Source organism: Phocoena phocoena, chromosome 1 (assembly GCF_963924675.1).
Source record: "Phocoena phocoena chromosome 1, mPhoPho1.1, whole genome shotgun sequence".
Classification (NCBI taxonomy): Eukaryota; Metazoa; Chordata; class Mammalia; order Artiodactyla; family Phocoenidae; genus Phocoena; species Phocoena phocoena.
In genome coordinates this window covers 160,204,198-160,220,140 of record NC_089219.1, presented here as the reverse complement: position 1 = coordinate 160,220,140, position 15,943 = coordinate 160,204,198, and the positions used below count along the sequence as shown (strand labels likewise).

At 37.1% G+C, this 15,943-nt stretch overlaps 1 protein-coding gene across 2 annotated transcripts in view; it reads left to right on the top strand.

Moving 5' to 3' along the window:
• ADSS2 (adenylosuccinate synthase 2) overlaps nucleotides 1–15,670 on the top strand; it is a 40,255-nt gene extending 24,585 nt beyond the window's left edge. The window contains exons 5-13 of one of the 2 annotated variants that reach the window (XM_065872544.1): nucleotides 504–570; nucleotides 819–926; nucleotides 1,947–2,028; nucleotides 5,046–5,172; nucleotides 6,451–6,605; nucleotides 7,742–7,866; nucleotides 9,158–9,255; nucleotides 12,971–13,120; nucleotides 14,531–15,670. In XM_065872544.1, coding sequence (XP_065728616.1) covers nucleotides 504–570; nucleotides 819–926; nucleotides 1,947–2,028; nucleotides 5,046–5,172; nucleotides 6,451–6,605; nucleotides 7,742–7,866; nucleotides 9,158–9,255; nucleotides 12,971–13,120; nucleotides 14,531–14,583 — 965 coding nt within the window. In that variant the 3' untranslated portion in view covers nucleotides 14,584–15,670. The remainder of the gene's footprint in view (nucleotides 1–503; nucleotides 571–818; nucleotides 927–1,946; nucleotides 2,029–5,045; nucleotides 5,173–6,450; nucleotides 6,606–7,741; nucleotides 7,867–9,157; nucleotides 9,256–12,970; nucleotides 13,121–14,530) is intronic. The other variant, XM_065872549.1, reaches the window with a different exon arrangement.
• Nucleotides 15,671–15,943: the final 273 nt, after the last annotated feature.

Genomic DNA, 15,943 nt, shown 5'->3' with positions numbered 1-15,943 from the left:
TGTTGGAAATATGACTGTGGCTGCATTAAAAGGTAGGAATTAGAGGTGTCCAAGAGTGGAAATAGGTACACTCATTAGGAGGCTACAGCTTTAGTGAGAGGTGATGGAAGCTTGGGACCAGTGAGGAAGAGGGAGATAATTAACATAATCCCTAGATTTCTGGAGTCCAGAACTTCAAGAGGATATCTTAGTAAACTGAGATTTATAGAATTGTAGGGTAGGGTACTCCAGAATTACTCTCTTAAGGACTCATTTTTAAAAATAGAATAGATTGCAATATATAGAAATGAATGATCAGGCATATTTTCATATTAATATACCAGTTAGCATTATAATCTTCACTCCCACCATTATTGTTGCTTTTTAAAATGTATCCATTCAACTTGTCATAAAGAAATTAGGCTTAAGGAATTTATAACTTCAGTAATTTAAAATGCAATATATGTTGCTTTCCTGTATTACTTTTGTCTCAGCAACAAATGATTTTGTTTTTTCTCCCTCAGTATTTGATTTTCATCAAGCGGCTGATGGTATCCAGGAACAACAGAGACAAGAACAAGCAGGAAAAAAGTATGTTTTTGTGTGTGTGTGTGTATGTGCAGTTTAAGCATATCTAGTCTTTTTTGTTTAAATTCTAGGCCAGAAGTTTAAGAAAAATAACTATTAGGATATCCTTTTTAGATTTCAGAGAAAATCAATAAGACTGTGAAAATAAACTTAAAGGAAATAGCATAAAAATTTCATTCTTTGTGATGATCTGACCATAAGAACTGCATCTTTCTTTTCTAACTCAGAGCTTGTTTTGATTTATTTTAAAGTTTGGGTACCACAAAAAAGGGCATTGGCCCAGTTTATTCTTCCAAAGCTGCTCGGAGTGGACTCAGGATGTGTGATCTTGTTTCTGACTTTGATGGCTTCTCTGAGAGGTAACTACCTTGCATTTCAAAATGGAAAGAGCAAATGGATTTTTAGGATTTTTAAAACCCAATATGCAAATTGATAAAAATCAGTATTCTAGTTGAGTAGTGGTAGTTGGCTTTTTTGTTTCATTTGAAATATTAAAGTTTTTTTTATTACATTTGAATTGGTCCTTAATTTGAAATTAACTTCACGAAAACAACATAATGTTGATATCATGTCAGTACCACAAAAAGACAAAGCCAAAATTATATTTAAGGATTGGAGTTTGGAATGTTTTACTGAGAAATAGAGATGCTTCCAGGGGGATGTGGCAGTGCTGTGGTGGGGTCACCACAGCCTAGGGTCCTCGGATTTTCAGGTCCAAAGACTCTGTTGTGTCCTCCCACCGGGAAATAATTAGGCTCTCAGGTACTGGTGAACTATTGCGTATCAAGCTCACCTTGAAAAATAGAAATGCCCCATTGACACTTAATCTCTGTAGAAAAAATCTCCATGGGAAACCTGATAATCATCCGAAAACTGTACGGTGACTCAGTGATGAGGCGTTAGTTGGTCACATCTAATAACAGATGGCATCAGAGATCACTCGCTGTATCCATTTTCAGTCAGCAGTTTGTCTGTCTGCACTGTTGGGACACCTCCACTAAGAATATTGGAGACAAATTGCTAACGCCTGCCTCTGTCTCTCTTAAAAGCGTCATTTTAGACCGTCCCCTTTTGTCTTTCATGCAGTACAATATAGTTAATTCGATTTAAGTCTTGTGGTTACAGATTTCAGTCATTCCCTCCTCCTCCCACCCCTCACCTTAATTATATTGTTGATATCCCTATCAGTAAAAAATATTTTGAGTGTATCATTTATTCATATGACTGATCTCCTTTATTAGATTCTATTTCTCAGAGTGTAACTTCAGTTTGGGGATTGTTATTAAGACCACTTATCTCCAGAAACCATTTGAATCAAATGAAATTATTCAGAATATTTTTAAACAGAGCTGAGGTCTTGATTTATCTGTAATTTTCAGGTTCAAAGTTTTGGCTAACCAGTACAAATCTATATACCCCACGCTGGAAATAGACATTGAAGGTGAATTACAAAAACTCAAGGTAATGCTTTCTGACATTTATAATGTCCTTTTTAAAACTCGTTTGCCAAATTGGCATCTAGATCTTTCATTCATTCAGTCTTTGTATTAGGAACTGAAAATATAAGGTTGAAAAACATGTGGTTAGTAAGTGCCACACAGATCCGTATAAAGTATTATAGATAAGAAATGGTGAAGTGAATTTGTAATTTTAAGTTTAAAAGCATATAGCCTAAAAGGATGTGGCATGTTTGAGTAACTTTACATGATGTAGCTTAAACAAAATATTGAGTGGGGAGCAGGGAGCAAGAATAAAGTACCTGAAAATAAAATTAGACAAGTAGGGAGCAAATCATAGGTCTTATGCTGGCCTTATATGCAGTGATAGGGAGTTTAGCTATTGAATAATTTTTGAGCAGAAAAAAAGACGAGCTTTGTATCATATAAAAATCACTCATAGGAATTTGGGGGATAGATCAACAAAGGGACAAGTAAGAGATGATAACTTTTAAAACGAACCAGCCCATTTAGGACTGTTACCCCATAGGGTCAGTTTCTTTAGCACCGTACTCTTAAGAGACAAGTAAGGTAATTGGCCAAAGATCAGGCCCACAGCTGGTGCCTGAGTTCGCCGGTAGTCAAATTGCCTATCCTCTCCACCCTTCCATTCTTCCAAAATCTTTGGTGAGTTTCAAGCTGCTTCTCGTGTGTCTGATTGTCACTCTTAAATAAGTGTGACATCAATTCCAGAACTGAATAGGAATTTACATACCTGATGTGTCATTTTAGAATTGTTGCAGGCCTTAGGTCTAGCCACTCACTGAATTTCTAAAAAAAAAAATGACCTCCAAGGAACATTGTAAATGTTAAGTATTTGGATTTCAGTGTATGGATTGTCGCTTGGAATAGACTGCCATTTTGTTTTCATTCTGTCATGCAACAAATATTTTAAATTTATTACTAGCAACTTGGAAATATTTACGTGCTAAAGTACAGGTATATCTTTTCAATTATATTTTATACATGTTCTGAATGAAAGTAAAGTAGGTGAATAATAATGACCAGAATTAGGTGAAAAGATTCTTAATAGGTGATAAACAATATTTCCCCCTTATCCTTGGTTTCACTTTTCATGGTTTCAGTTTCCCATGGTCAACTGCAAAACAACTCATAAGTTTTAAATTTGAGAATTTCTGAGTAGTGTGATGAAATCTCTTGCTGTTCTGCTCCATCCTGCCCAAGATGTCCAATGCATCCCACCCATTAGTCACTTAGCAGCCATTTCACTTATCAGATTGACTGTCGTGGTATCACAGTGCTTATATTCAAGTGACCCTTATTTTACTTACTAACGGCCCCAAAGCACAAGAGTTGTGATGCTGGCAATTTGGATACACCAAAGAGAAGCCACACAGTGCTTCCTTTAAGTGAGAAGGTGAAAGTTCTCAACTCAATCAGGAAAGAGAGAAAATCATATGCTGAGTTGGTAAGGTCTACAGTAGGAATGAATCTTCTTCTATGAAATTGTGAAGAAGGAAGAAGAAATTTATGCTAGTTTTGCTCTTGAACATCAAACTGCAAAAGTATAACAATGCATGATAAGTGCCTAGGATGAAAAAGACATTAAATTTGTACAGTAAGATATTTTGAGGGAGAGAGAGGCCATATTTATATAACTTTTATTACAGTATATTGTCATAATTTTTCTATTTTATTATTGGTTATTGTTGTTAATCTCTTACTGTGCCTAATTTGTAAATTAAACATTATCATAGGTATGTATGTACAGGAAAAAACACAGTATGTATACAGTTTGGTACTGTCTGAGGTTTCAGGCATCCCCTGGGGGTCTTGGAACCTATCCCCCTAGGGTAAGGGGGGGACTACTATATGTTGAACCAAGACTTTAAGGAACAAGGGTTGTGATGAATGGTACGGTCATTTCAGGCATTAAAAAAAAGGACTAAAACAGGAAGAAGCATGAGATTGGGGACTAGAGCCAAGGGGGGAATTATATTTTCATCAATAGGTATAACATACTCAGGTGAGTTCATGAGTGGATCCTGGAATTTCCATACTAGTCTGGCTAAATATTTAAACATGGTTGAAACTAGATTTTATTGTAGTTATACTATAAGCTTTGGGGAAACTCTTGTTTATATTATATTTTTAATTGAATTCCTAAAATTAAGCAGTATTATTAATACTTTAAACGTGTTTTGAGAAAGTTTTATCATGTTTGTGTGTATGTTAGTATTTGATATTATCTACTAGTAATACTGCTAAGGTATTTTACTGTAATGGAATACAATGGGAAAAGAATATTAGTAGTCAATTATTGATACTTACATGCTTGGCAGTGTCACTTGTGGCCTTCACCACATTTTGAGAAAAACCTTGATGCAGCTTATGGTTATATGGGCTATAACTTCTGCTTTTCTAATACCTACAAAATATAAAAGCATAATGTCATATATTCAGTTCTTGTTTATTTTCCTGAAAGCTGGTTTATGAAGTATGAGTACTTGGCTATTTAGAAGATTGTCATCATTATTTGCAGTGAGGTTAAAATAGAACCTTTGGGGCTTCCCTGGTGGCACAGTGGTTGAGAGTCTGCCTGCCGATGCAGGGGACATGGGTTCGTGCCCTGGTCCGGGAAGATCCCACGTGCCACGGAGTGGCTGGGCTCGTGAGCCATGGCCGCTGGGCCTGCGCGTCCGGAACCTGTGCTCCGCAACGGGAGAGGCCACAACAGTGAGAGGCCCGCGTACCGCAAAAAAAAAAAAAAAAAAAAATAGAACCTTTGAATTTCGTTGTATCTCTACTTTTCTTGAAATAGTATCTCTTTTCTGGTTCTGGAGAATCAGCATGAGAGACCAAAGCCAATCCAAATGTTGCAGTAGGGTGAGCACCATCACCAATCCCTTTCTACTTTGCATTGGTCAGTTTTCACTGTCAAAGTCAGGTAATTTTTACTCGTATTGGTTTCATTGTAAATTTATTAGTATACGTTGAACTTGGTTTTTTCTTTGTATATAGAGTTATATGGAAAGGATTAAACCAATGGTGAGAGATGGAGTTTATTTCCTGTACGAGGCTCTACATGGGCCACCAAAGAAAATCTTGGTAGAAGGTGCGAACGCAGCACTACTAGATATTGATTTTGGTAAGTGAGATACGACTTATGGGGAGCTTAACTGAGTCCTAAGTTGCTTAAGATATAAATAATTAACATTAGCATTAAAGGATTTTAAAATAAGGCTTTTCGCTTGTATATTCAGGAATGATGAAACTTTGTCATCTTATACTAACCCTTTTTTTTAAAAAAGGAATATTTTGTGTTAAGTTCTGCAGTTCATTAGAAAAATGAAATCACTATTTGGGTCAGTGGGTTTGGGTTTTTATAAACTGTGATTTTTTTGTTGTTGTTTGCTTTATGGTTCAATTCCAGACCTCATTTCCTTGGAACTGTAAGATGATTAGATGAATCCTTTGAAAGGACCTTTAATTCAGCCTTTTTTAAAAAATCAAAAGCTAATATACATTGTTATTAAACATGCACATTCTAAGATCTATGGAAGTCTGTTTAATTGACTCCCTGGACGTGAGATTCTGAGTGGATTTAGAGCATTTCTTCCATCTTCAAAAAGTTAATGGTATTGTCTTCAAACTGCTGCCTTTCTTGGCCTAATTCGTTGGCCTTTTCATCTAAACATGATCTTTCAGGATAAATCTGATTGTTCTCAGCTCTTACTGGCATTTCATTGGCTTTTGACTCCAAGTAAGCCAATTAAAGTGTATTTCTGTATAGTAGATATGTATTTTTGATACCATAATATGCCTATCCAATCTGGAAAGAAAGCAGTGTCTAATTAGCATAGTGAATAGTTTAAGTATGAAGAGGATCTTGGGGCCAGGGTTTGGGGAGCGGGGGAAGTACACCACTCTTTGCTTACTCTTGTCGTTTCTGGGATTATTCCCTGAAGACAGATAAAAAGGTCAGAAAATGCCGAATACCACAAAATTCTTAGTGTACTGTTGTCACTCCAGGTTGCTGGTGCACCTTAATATTTGTATCAGGGGAGTAAAATAAATTTGCTTTAAACTAACAGGAGAGTGTTAAAATATATATAAGTCTGCATAGTAGAATAACACCAGAGTTTTGGCATTAAATTATTTAGCAGTCTATTAGGTGAGTGCCTACCAGACAGAGCTGAGTAATTGCATGTACTCAAGGAGCCTCTCTAGTATAAGCACTACAGCTGTAGCTTAACCACCTATGTTTTTATCTCTCTACAGACAAAAGGAATCAGGAATAAAACATCGAGGCTTTGAAAGGGCGGTTACAGTTATATTCTCAAATACCTAGAATATACTCAAATGCAGAATTTTTAAAATAATGTCTATCATTTGTGTATATTTTACTATTTGTTTCTATTTTTAGGAACTTACCCTTTTGTAACCTCTTCGAACTGTACAGTTGGAGGTGTTTGTACTGGCTTGGGTATGCCCCCTCAAAATGTTGGAGAAGTGTATGGAGTTGTGAAAGCTTATACAACTAGAGTTGGTATTGGTGCCTTTCCTACAGAGCAAGACAATGTGAGCCTATTTCTCAGTATATCTAATTTAGAAGTTTTAAAATAAAAAAATCATGCTTTTTTTTCCCTTAATGAATTATTATCTTCTGTGCATTTCACTTAATTTGCAAGAGTAATCAGAGCAACATTAAAGAAAATTATATACACCTTTATTGTTAGTGGCAGCAGATTGACAACAAAAGGGGAGGGATTAGTGGGTGCTTAAAGGTAATTGTAATTGCAAGGCTAAGTGACAGGTGGGTTTATGAAGGGTATTAAGATGGTAGAGGAGAAAGAAGCTAAAAATAACAACTATCTTTCACCAAGAGCTTATTAGGAGTCGATTGAGGAAAATGATCTCTAGACATTGTCTAATCATAGCCGACACTTACTTGGTGGTGACTTCGGGCCAGGCACTGCTTAATTGCTGTAAACTTAGAAGCTCTTTGGGTCCTCACAGCAACTCTGGGAGCTGGGTGCTATTACCATCCCCATTCTACACATGGGGAAACTGAGGCATGGAGAGCTGAAGTAACTTGCCCAAGGCCACACAGATAGACAAGGCTGGAATTCAAACCTGATAGAGCAACCTATTAATTGTAATTATGTCAGAATATGTGAGGTAATGAAATGATGGTTTTAAACAGAAAGGTGTAAATTAAGGAACAGATAGATCATAGATGGGAAAATTAGGTTGTAGGGAGTGGCTGTAGCTTAGAACTTTGAGCATTGTTTTCAACCTCAATTCTCTTCAAAAGGACATTGTGATAGCAACTACTAGGTGAGAGTTTGCCTTATGGTTTTCAGGAAAGTCATGAAACTAAAGTCCTTAGAACAAATTGACCTAACTTATCTATTTTAATAAATACTTACTGACAACTTAGTTTTTAATATGCAGCATTTAATGTAACATAACATAAAAAATGTTCTTGGTTTTAAAATAGTGGTAAAAAGTGAAGCCAAAAGTGGATCTATCTCAAATAATGCCTCCCTCACATAAAATCTATCATCTCTATGGAATTCTATCTTCAACTTACTTATTTTCTGAAAGATGTTTATCTCTAAGAAACTTTGACTTGTTATATGATCTTAGGTATAATTCTACTAGATTTAGAGCATTGCTATTCTAGTCCTAAGGTTTTATTTTCTGTTCCTTAGGAAATTGGAGAATTATTACAAACAAGGGGTAGAGAGTTTGGTGTAACTACTGGAAGGAAAAGGCGGTGTGGCTGGTTGGACCTTGTTTTGCTCAAATATGCTCATATGATTAATGGATTTACTGCGTGAGTATTCTTAGAAACATTTATTTCATAAATGACAGTTCATGACCACAGGTTAAACTTTGTGGAGTGCACACTAGAGGTAGTGCACTAATAGAAAAATTTCACTCTTTAGACTCCAAATGAAATTGCAGTTCAGGGTAGAAGTGGACCAAGATATAGGGGAAGGGTACATAAGGAGAGGGACCCCAGGTTTTTTTCCTGGATATCCAAGGTTGGGAGAAAAGAATCGTGATACCCTTACATGCGTATAAGTATAGAGGGAAGTAAGATAGGCAGGTAGAAAGGTAGGTAGATAGATAGATGGAGTAACATAGAGTATATATGCAGAGGGGAGGCAGTATAACAGTGGTTTAATGGATGAGCTTGAGAGACATCTGACTTCTGGATTCAAATCTCAGATCCATGCGTTATACTGTGTGACTTTGGGCAAGTTGATCTTTCTGTGCCTTTTTCATCACCTTTAAAATCTAGATAATAGTACTATCTACTTCAAAAGGGTATTTTGAAAACTAGATGAGAGCACATAGCATGCTGCATGGCACACTAAAAATGCTCTGTAGGTTATTATTAACACGTACACATAAGTAAGTGTAAAAATGTATTCATGTTTGTATTAATTACACTTAATTTCTAGCAAATAACAGAATAAAGGATAAAAAAGTAATCTGTGGGCAAGAATCTCAAACCTAGTGTTTTATCTAATTTCTATAGATTTTCCTGTAAAACTCTGTTTTTCAGTCAGTTTATTGGGAGATTTTGATGTATCATGAAGAGGTCCTTGATGTGGTTTCCTCACTCTCCTTTGACAATTTCTGACCAGAAGGGTGGAATTGATGGTAAGGAGAGTGAAGAAATGAGGATTGATAGCATATGTGTAAATGTACATGTATCTTGTCATCCATGTGGAAGAGTCAGTTTTGCTGTGTCCCACAGCCATAAGATGCATCCTTTACTCCAGGCAGCCCTCTGTGGATATGTGTTGGTTGATCCTGAGAAACTAAGCAAGAGGATGTGGATCTATCAGAGAGTGAAAATCTACTATAATTATTAGAAAAGTAACCCACTAGTAGATCAGTTAAGTCATTGTTTTTATTATGAGGAAAAATTACATCAGTATATTGCCCTGTAGTGTATTATGTGTGGCATGCTTTAAAATATAATCCTAACCAGTTTTCAGAATTGCTTTGGAACTGTTAACTTTGTATGAATTTTCCTTTACTCCCTTATCAAGTTGGTTGTTAGGGCCTTTAAGAATTTGCTATTTTAACGTCGCCTTTTCTTCCAAAATTAGGTTGGCACTTACCAAATTGGATATTTTGGACATGTTTACGGAAATCAAAGTTGGAGTTGCATACAAGTTAGATGGTGAAATTATACCTCATTTCCCAGGTACTCTTTTTTTTAGGCTGTGTATAAAGAGTATTATTAGGTGTATGTATTAGAGCAATTCATAAAGCTCTTCTGTATAACTTATGATATATAGCTACAGACTTGATATGCCCTTTGTGAATAGTGCAAGTACATTCACTTACTAGCATTTGTTTCGTAGCTGCTATGCATTTGGGTGCTGGGTCGCAGCAAGCATGTGCTCAAACTTAAAATAGGAAAGAAGAAACGTGGTACCACTGAGCCCAGTTATGCTGCTCCGGAATCTTATCGTCCCTATTTTGAAACTAACCTCTCTGTAGGCATTCCTCCCTTCCTTGAGAAATGTGAGACAGGAGAAAAGAGCCCTGCTTGTCAGGGTAAGCAGGCTCTTAATTCGTTAACCCACTATGTCCTTCAAGCCACAGGAATGATTTTTTTCTAACTTCTATTCTGTGTCTAAAGTGGATGGATGTAGGGAGATTTCCTACTTGAGGCAATGTGTTTTTTCAGGCGTATCTTTAGTTGTATGATTTCTTCAGTTACTCAGGAATTTCCATAAATGTTTCCAGCATCCAGAAATAGAAACTGTTAAATTGTTTAGTCATCCTATAAGACTAGAAATATGTCAAATGAAGGAGTATTGACTAGCTTAATGGAACTTGGTAGGCTGGTAGGTTTCGTGACCAGTCCTTGGGAATTGAGGAGAGCTGCAAGTTCTTAGAAACATGTTCAAAGTCATTATTTGTTAGCTAACATCTGGACCATCTCCAGTTTGGTTTCCCTTGACTATTCTTTTCCTTGATTGTGGATCACTGTTTCTGTGTCTAATGACTTTGGGTTGAATATTGGACATTGTGGGTAATGTGTTGTAGAGACTTGGATTCTGTTGTCTTACTCTGAAGAGTATTAGTTCTTGTTTTAGGGGACAGCTGAATTACTGGCTGATCATCCTGAACTTTATATAGCTTGGTTTTATGCTTTGTTAGTATAGTTATGTGGAGAGCCCAAGGTGTTTCCCAAATCTCTAACCTAGTGTGATACAGTCTCCAAATTGTCTCCTCTGTGGATCTTGGCAGAGCCTGGTTTTAGGGCTTTGTTGGGGTGTTGAGGGGGGAGTCTGTAGTAGATTTCAATCTAAAGTATGGTTTTTACTTTTAATGAACAGCCTTTCTTTTGTCTCAGCTGGATGCCAGGAGAGTTAACAAGGTATAAAGAGATCTCTCCAATCTGGCAGTGCTGGAGCTCCAGTGTACCCTGTTCCTTCCCTTTTACCAGCACTGCTTGACCTCTAGAATCTTTGTCCCACTCAACTCTGTGACAACTGCTATCTGGTAAGCCTCCCACAGTCCCATTCTTTGCATGTATGGTTGAACTTTAGCCACAGGACTTTCACACAGACTTCTGGGGGAGGTACCCTCTCTGTCTGTATAGCTCCCTCCTGTCTGACGCTTAACCTTGAGGATTCTAGCTACTTCAGCTTCCCTGAAATCTGATATCTGCCTTCTCAGGTCAGTGGGACCACCATTCTCTACTGACTCCAGGGTCCTGACTTTCATTGATCAGGAAATTGTCCCTAGGCAGAGAGTTGAGTAGTTTCGGGAATTGCTTACGAGTTTTCTTTCTCTTGGAAACCACAGTTTGTGCTGCTTATTGACCACTGCCTGGAAAGAGTTGTCGTATATTTTGTCCAGTTTTACAGTTATTTATGCTGGAAAAGTTAGTCTAGAACCATGTACTCCATCATGGCTGGAAGGAGAAGCCCCTCTGAGTCTTTTGATTCCTTCTTCTATCATCTCTCACAAACAGTTCTGACTGAGTGTGGTTCATCACTTTCTCTAAGCGTCCAAGAACATTCCTAGCAGTATGTTTTCGTCACGTTCGTATCGTGGACCATAGGAGAGAACTTCCATATCAATATACACTCTTACTGAACTTTTTATCCCACCACTCGCAGGACCCCTTGATCCAGTACCTTGAGGATCCAGTTCCATACATACTTCTTTGGCTCCTGCTGGTAAATCTTGGCTCAGTCCTGCAGATCCTTCAGAATGTAGTCCATCTCCTCCTTTAGCAGGCCCCGTGCATCCTTGGCCAACTTACGTTGTACCTTGACCCCAGATATGGTTTGCTGGTCAGGAGGGGAGATAGAGGTAGGCCCTGACAGGGCCACAGGCTGCCTTGCAAGGCAGAGGCTTCTGCATCATCCTCACGCCAAGGGAAGCCTTCGTCTTCAACAGAAAGTAGTAGGCCACTCTGCAGGCCATCGGCGAATCTAGGGGTTCAACCCGATGTCTCATCCAAAGTCTCAGGGTCCCACTTTTTTCTCAAACAGGATCTGGCCTTGTCATATCAGATTTGTCAAATCCAGATCTGGATTTGAGAATTCAGCTTTCTCTGGAGCTCTGCTGTCTGTATGACTAAGTCCTAAGCCTGATCCTCAGCTTTTCCTGCTCTCTGCTGTAGGAGATGAGATTCTCTCTAGGTGTTTTCAGTAACCTTTCATTGTCTTTCTCCAGTTCGTGAATGGCATTCATCTAGAGCCCTTCAATTCCGTTGTTCCATTGTGCTCATTTCTCAGTGCTTCAGGTATTGCGAGTGCTTTACTTCCTACCGTGGCATCCCAGTTCACCTCCCATGAAAGTTTTAACAGTTGCCCTACTATAACATGCCCGAGATTATCCATACTCTGTCTGCCACTAGCGATCCTCCTTGCCAGCCAGCTAGCCCATGATCCAGCTTCAAGGTCCCATTTTAGAGCCTTCTTCCTTATACCACTCCTGGCACCAACTGTCTTACTTTCGGTTCCCTGGGAAACAGACTCTCTGATATAGAGATGTGCATGTAGGTAGTTTGTTTGCAGGTGCTCTGAGCAATCTGTAAGGGAGTGAGAGAAGAAGCGGGATTAGGCAGCGGGAGAAGTTGAACTGCAGAGAAGTTCCATGAAAAGCCCTTAGCTGATCCCATAGGGGAGCTCTGGGGCTAGAATAGTTTTTCAGAGTGGTCCCTAATTAAGGTAAGTAGTCAGGTCCTTTGTATCCCAACACTGACAAGTCATTGGATATGGGCTGCTCCAGGGAGACAGCTGGGGAGATTCTGAACTGTGAGTTCTCAGCAGGCAGTACTCCCATAGCTGGGGAATGAGTGTCTGAATCCTAAAGAGGGAAATCTGGACAGTGTACCATAGCATCCACCATACTGTCTCTCGTCAAAGAAACTGTTCTTGTTTTAGCACCCTTTCGGTTTCTATTAGGGAATACAGAGAAACTGGTTAGGTGACATAATGAAGAAAATTTCCAGCAAAGCCTGTGTATACATTCACAAAAACAATAGATTTCCCAGGTGAGGGCAAATATGCCAACCTTTTCTGTGAGATTGCTGCCATTATACAGATCCACAATCCCTAATCCATAGTGTGGAAATCTAAAAAGCTCTAAAAATTGAAAGTTGTGAATTTGGCACCAAAACTATTTGATGGCAAAACCTGACTTGAACTGATGTTATTAGAACTAATAATCTACCCACTTAGAGTGAATAATCCTGTTGCTGCAGAAATATGTTTGATTATAAAATACTAGATGGTGCACTGTTTTACCTCTCTAAATTCTGAAAAATTCTAAATTCCAAAACGTATCTGGCCCTAAGTATAAGAGATTGTGAACCTATGATATATCAAAAAGTTGTTTGACAATAGGCAGTGCACACCATGGACAAATATACTTATTCCTTTAACTTTCAGCAAACCAAGAAGTCTTAAATAAAGTTGAAGTTCAATATAAGACTCTCCCAGGATGGAACACAGACATATCAAATGCAAGGGCTTTTAAAGAACTACCTATTAATGCACAAAATTACGTTCGATTTATTGAAGATGAGCTTCAAATTCCAGGTAAATATAAATATTTTATGAAGAACTATCTTTTTCTACTTTTGACTTAACTGTCTACTTTTGAAATAGGATAAAAAACAGATTATTACTTTATAGAGTGCTCACGATTTGCCCAAATGCCCAGGAAAATATAAAATAATTTTATTCCCTAGAGTAAATATAATCATCTTTCTCTAATCCTTCATGTGCCTGAAGATAAGAGCTTACCTCTCGCCCTTTTTGACCCTGCTTTTAATTCTCTGTCAGTCTGTTTTTTACCCTCTGACACTGATTCTTATTCCTTTCTCCCTCTTAATAACAAATCCTTTTTGTCTTTACCACCACCAGAAATGGTTTTTGGTATTTTCCATTTCGGGTTAAGCCACCCTTGAGAGTTGGGGGAGTTTCTTGACTGGATATTAGGAAATAATAGGTACATAAAATAGGAAATCCAATTTTAAAAAATATAAGAATAAAACTTTATTAAAAAACAAATGTAAGCTGGCCAAGGAGTTAGGCATAACCAAGTTATGGCCATGACTCATTATGTGAAATCTTTCTTTTAAAACATTGCTTTTTTCCTTTTTCCTTTTTTTTTTTTTTGCACTGTTAGAGATTTCAGAGACAAAAAGTGAAGTGAGTGGGAAGTATCCTCTGTATAAAATCTGTTATGCACTTAATCTGATTTTGTATTTTTCGTTATATTTGTGGTTCATCTCCAAACATGAATCTTGTTTTTCCTTATTGCTAGCTGTCTTTCCCAGCTTGAGATCAAATCTTGTAAGCATGTCTGCTCACTGCACTTAGTCAACATCTTCTGAAACATAAACAACAATGAATTTAACAATGACATCTGTAAAATTCCATAAAGGTTTACCCATGTGGTGCAGACAATTAGAGATTCCCCTAGACTGGTACAGTAGCCAAGTTCTCAGGCTGTGCAAGTGAAAACAGTATTCTTTTCCAGATATTTCTACTTTTTGTGAGTTATGAAAGTTAGAGTGGTACTTCAGTGGCCTCTTAGTATCATCCATTTATCAAAGATGCTTATCTTTTCTAGTTAATTAGGAACTTGATGAAAGGTTCTTTAATCAAGTTAGGTCTCTGATTAAAGAACTTTTAGGTTCTATAGGTCTCTGCTGGTTTGGGCCAGTATTTTACTATACTAATCATTGGGAATTGAATAGTTGTAAATATTGTGCAGTGAAAACAGGAAATGGTAAGGCAGGCTGCCCTGTGCTGAATGTTGACTGCACATTCTGTTTAGAAATTGGCGTAATCTGCTAATAGAGAAAAAACGATAGCAAAAGATGCAGTGGGGAAAAGTGAATGGTGACATTGAGAAAAGTGTGGGATCTTTTAATCTCAAAGATTGAACATTGTAAATGAATTAATACTATTTTTATACCATTTTTTTTTTTCCTCTCCCAGTTAAATGGATTGGTGTAGGTAAATCCAGAGAGTCTATGATTCAACTCTTTTAAGGATTTCCAGTGATGCAAGAAACACTCCTTGAGAGGGGGGGAAAGGACTTTGTTAAATATTTCATTTATGATCTACAAATTTCAAGAATAAAGACACTGAAGTGAGTTTTAAGCCCTACAGTTGTCTCCAGTCTTGTAAGATGGATGGCTGGTGTGGAGATGCACTTCGGCATTTTCCAGCGTCAGCTTCCTCAGCTGGCATAATTGCCGAATCATTTGTTGCTTCTGCTGCTCATGTTGCCACATTTTCTTTTAATGTTTAGTAATACTATGATCGATGTTGTTTGAAATCTAACAGAATTGCTTTCAATGTAGTTTTTCTTCATTATTGTTATTGTGTTCATAGGTTTTACCTCTATTGAATGGTAAGAACAATTAATGCAGTTTTGCACAAATATTTTTACATTCTGATCATTCAGTTCTGTCATTGTAATCTTCGTTGTTCAAAGAAAATAAGAGAGGAGTCCTGTAAACGTTTGTAATGCTATCAATTCTGTTTAAATTGTGAACTGTTTATTTTCTGCTGAGACCATTGCAAATTTGAGCTTTGGTGGTGGGAGGGGGTTATATTCATGGGTCCTTTAATTTGTACAGAACACAAAACTTATTTCTCTCTGTAAATTATTTAACGCATTGAACATTTAGTTAAATGTTCAAAGAGACAAAGTGTTCCCTAAAACAGCAGTTGTAATGTTAAAAAAAAATTAGTCATTAAAAGATCTGTTGTGATATTTGGTGGATATTTTTCTTTAATTTCAGAGAATTCTGAAATGTATAGCTTTCTTTTTTTATCTCACCATTATTTATAAGTCAAGTGGATTGTATTTCAGCATCGTGCCTGCCAATATGCCTACAGAGTCATCTATAAGTGTCCAAATGAACCCAAATTGCTGGTCATAATGTTGATCATGCCTTTATTTCTTCTTAAAAAAAAAAAAAAGAGGTGTTATTTTGACTATTTGGCTTAACATATTGTGTTGTAGATTATCCTTCAATGAACTATTTTAAATGTTTAAATTAGGTGCCACTTAAATTTATTTTATTATACCATCAATAGCTGATTAAAAAGAACCAACTATTTCTAGTATGTTTTGTGTATTGTATTTTTGTTCTGATAAGAGAAGTAATAGTAATACGACTAGTATATGTAAGAAAGAGTTTTATCTTTATAGTCTGTGGGGGTAAGGTGAGGAGAGATCAAAAACAGAATCTTTGAAAGGATCTAAATGTCTTTTATCTTCACTTGATATATTTTTATTAATAATTAGTTTTTAAAGTCCATTATCTTGGCTATAAGCATTGCATTATTGACACACATTTTTAGTAATGGTTCAGAAGCAAACGTAAAGAACCCCCTCTT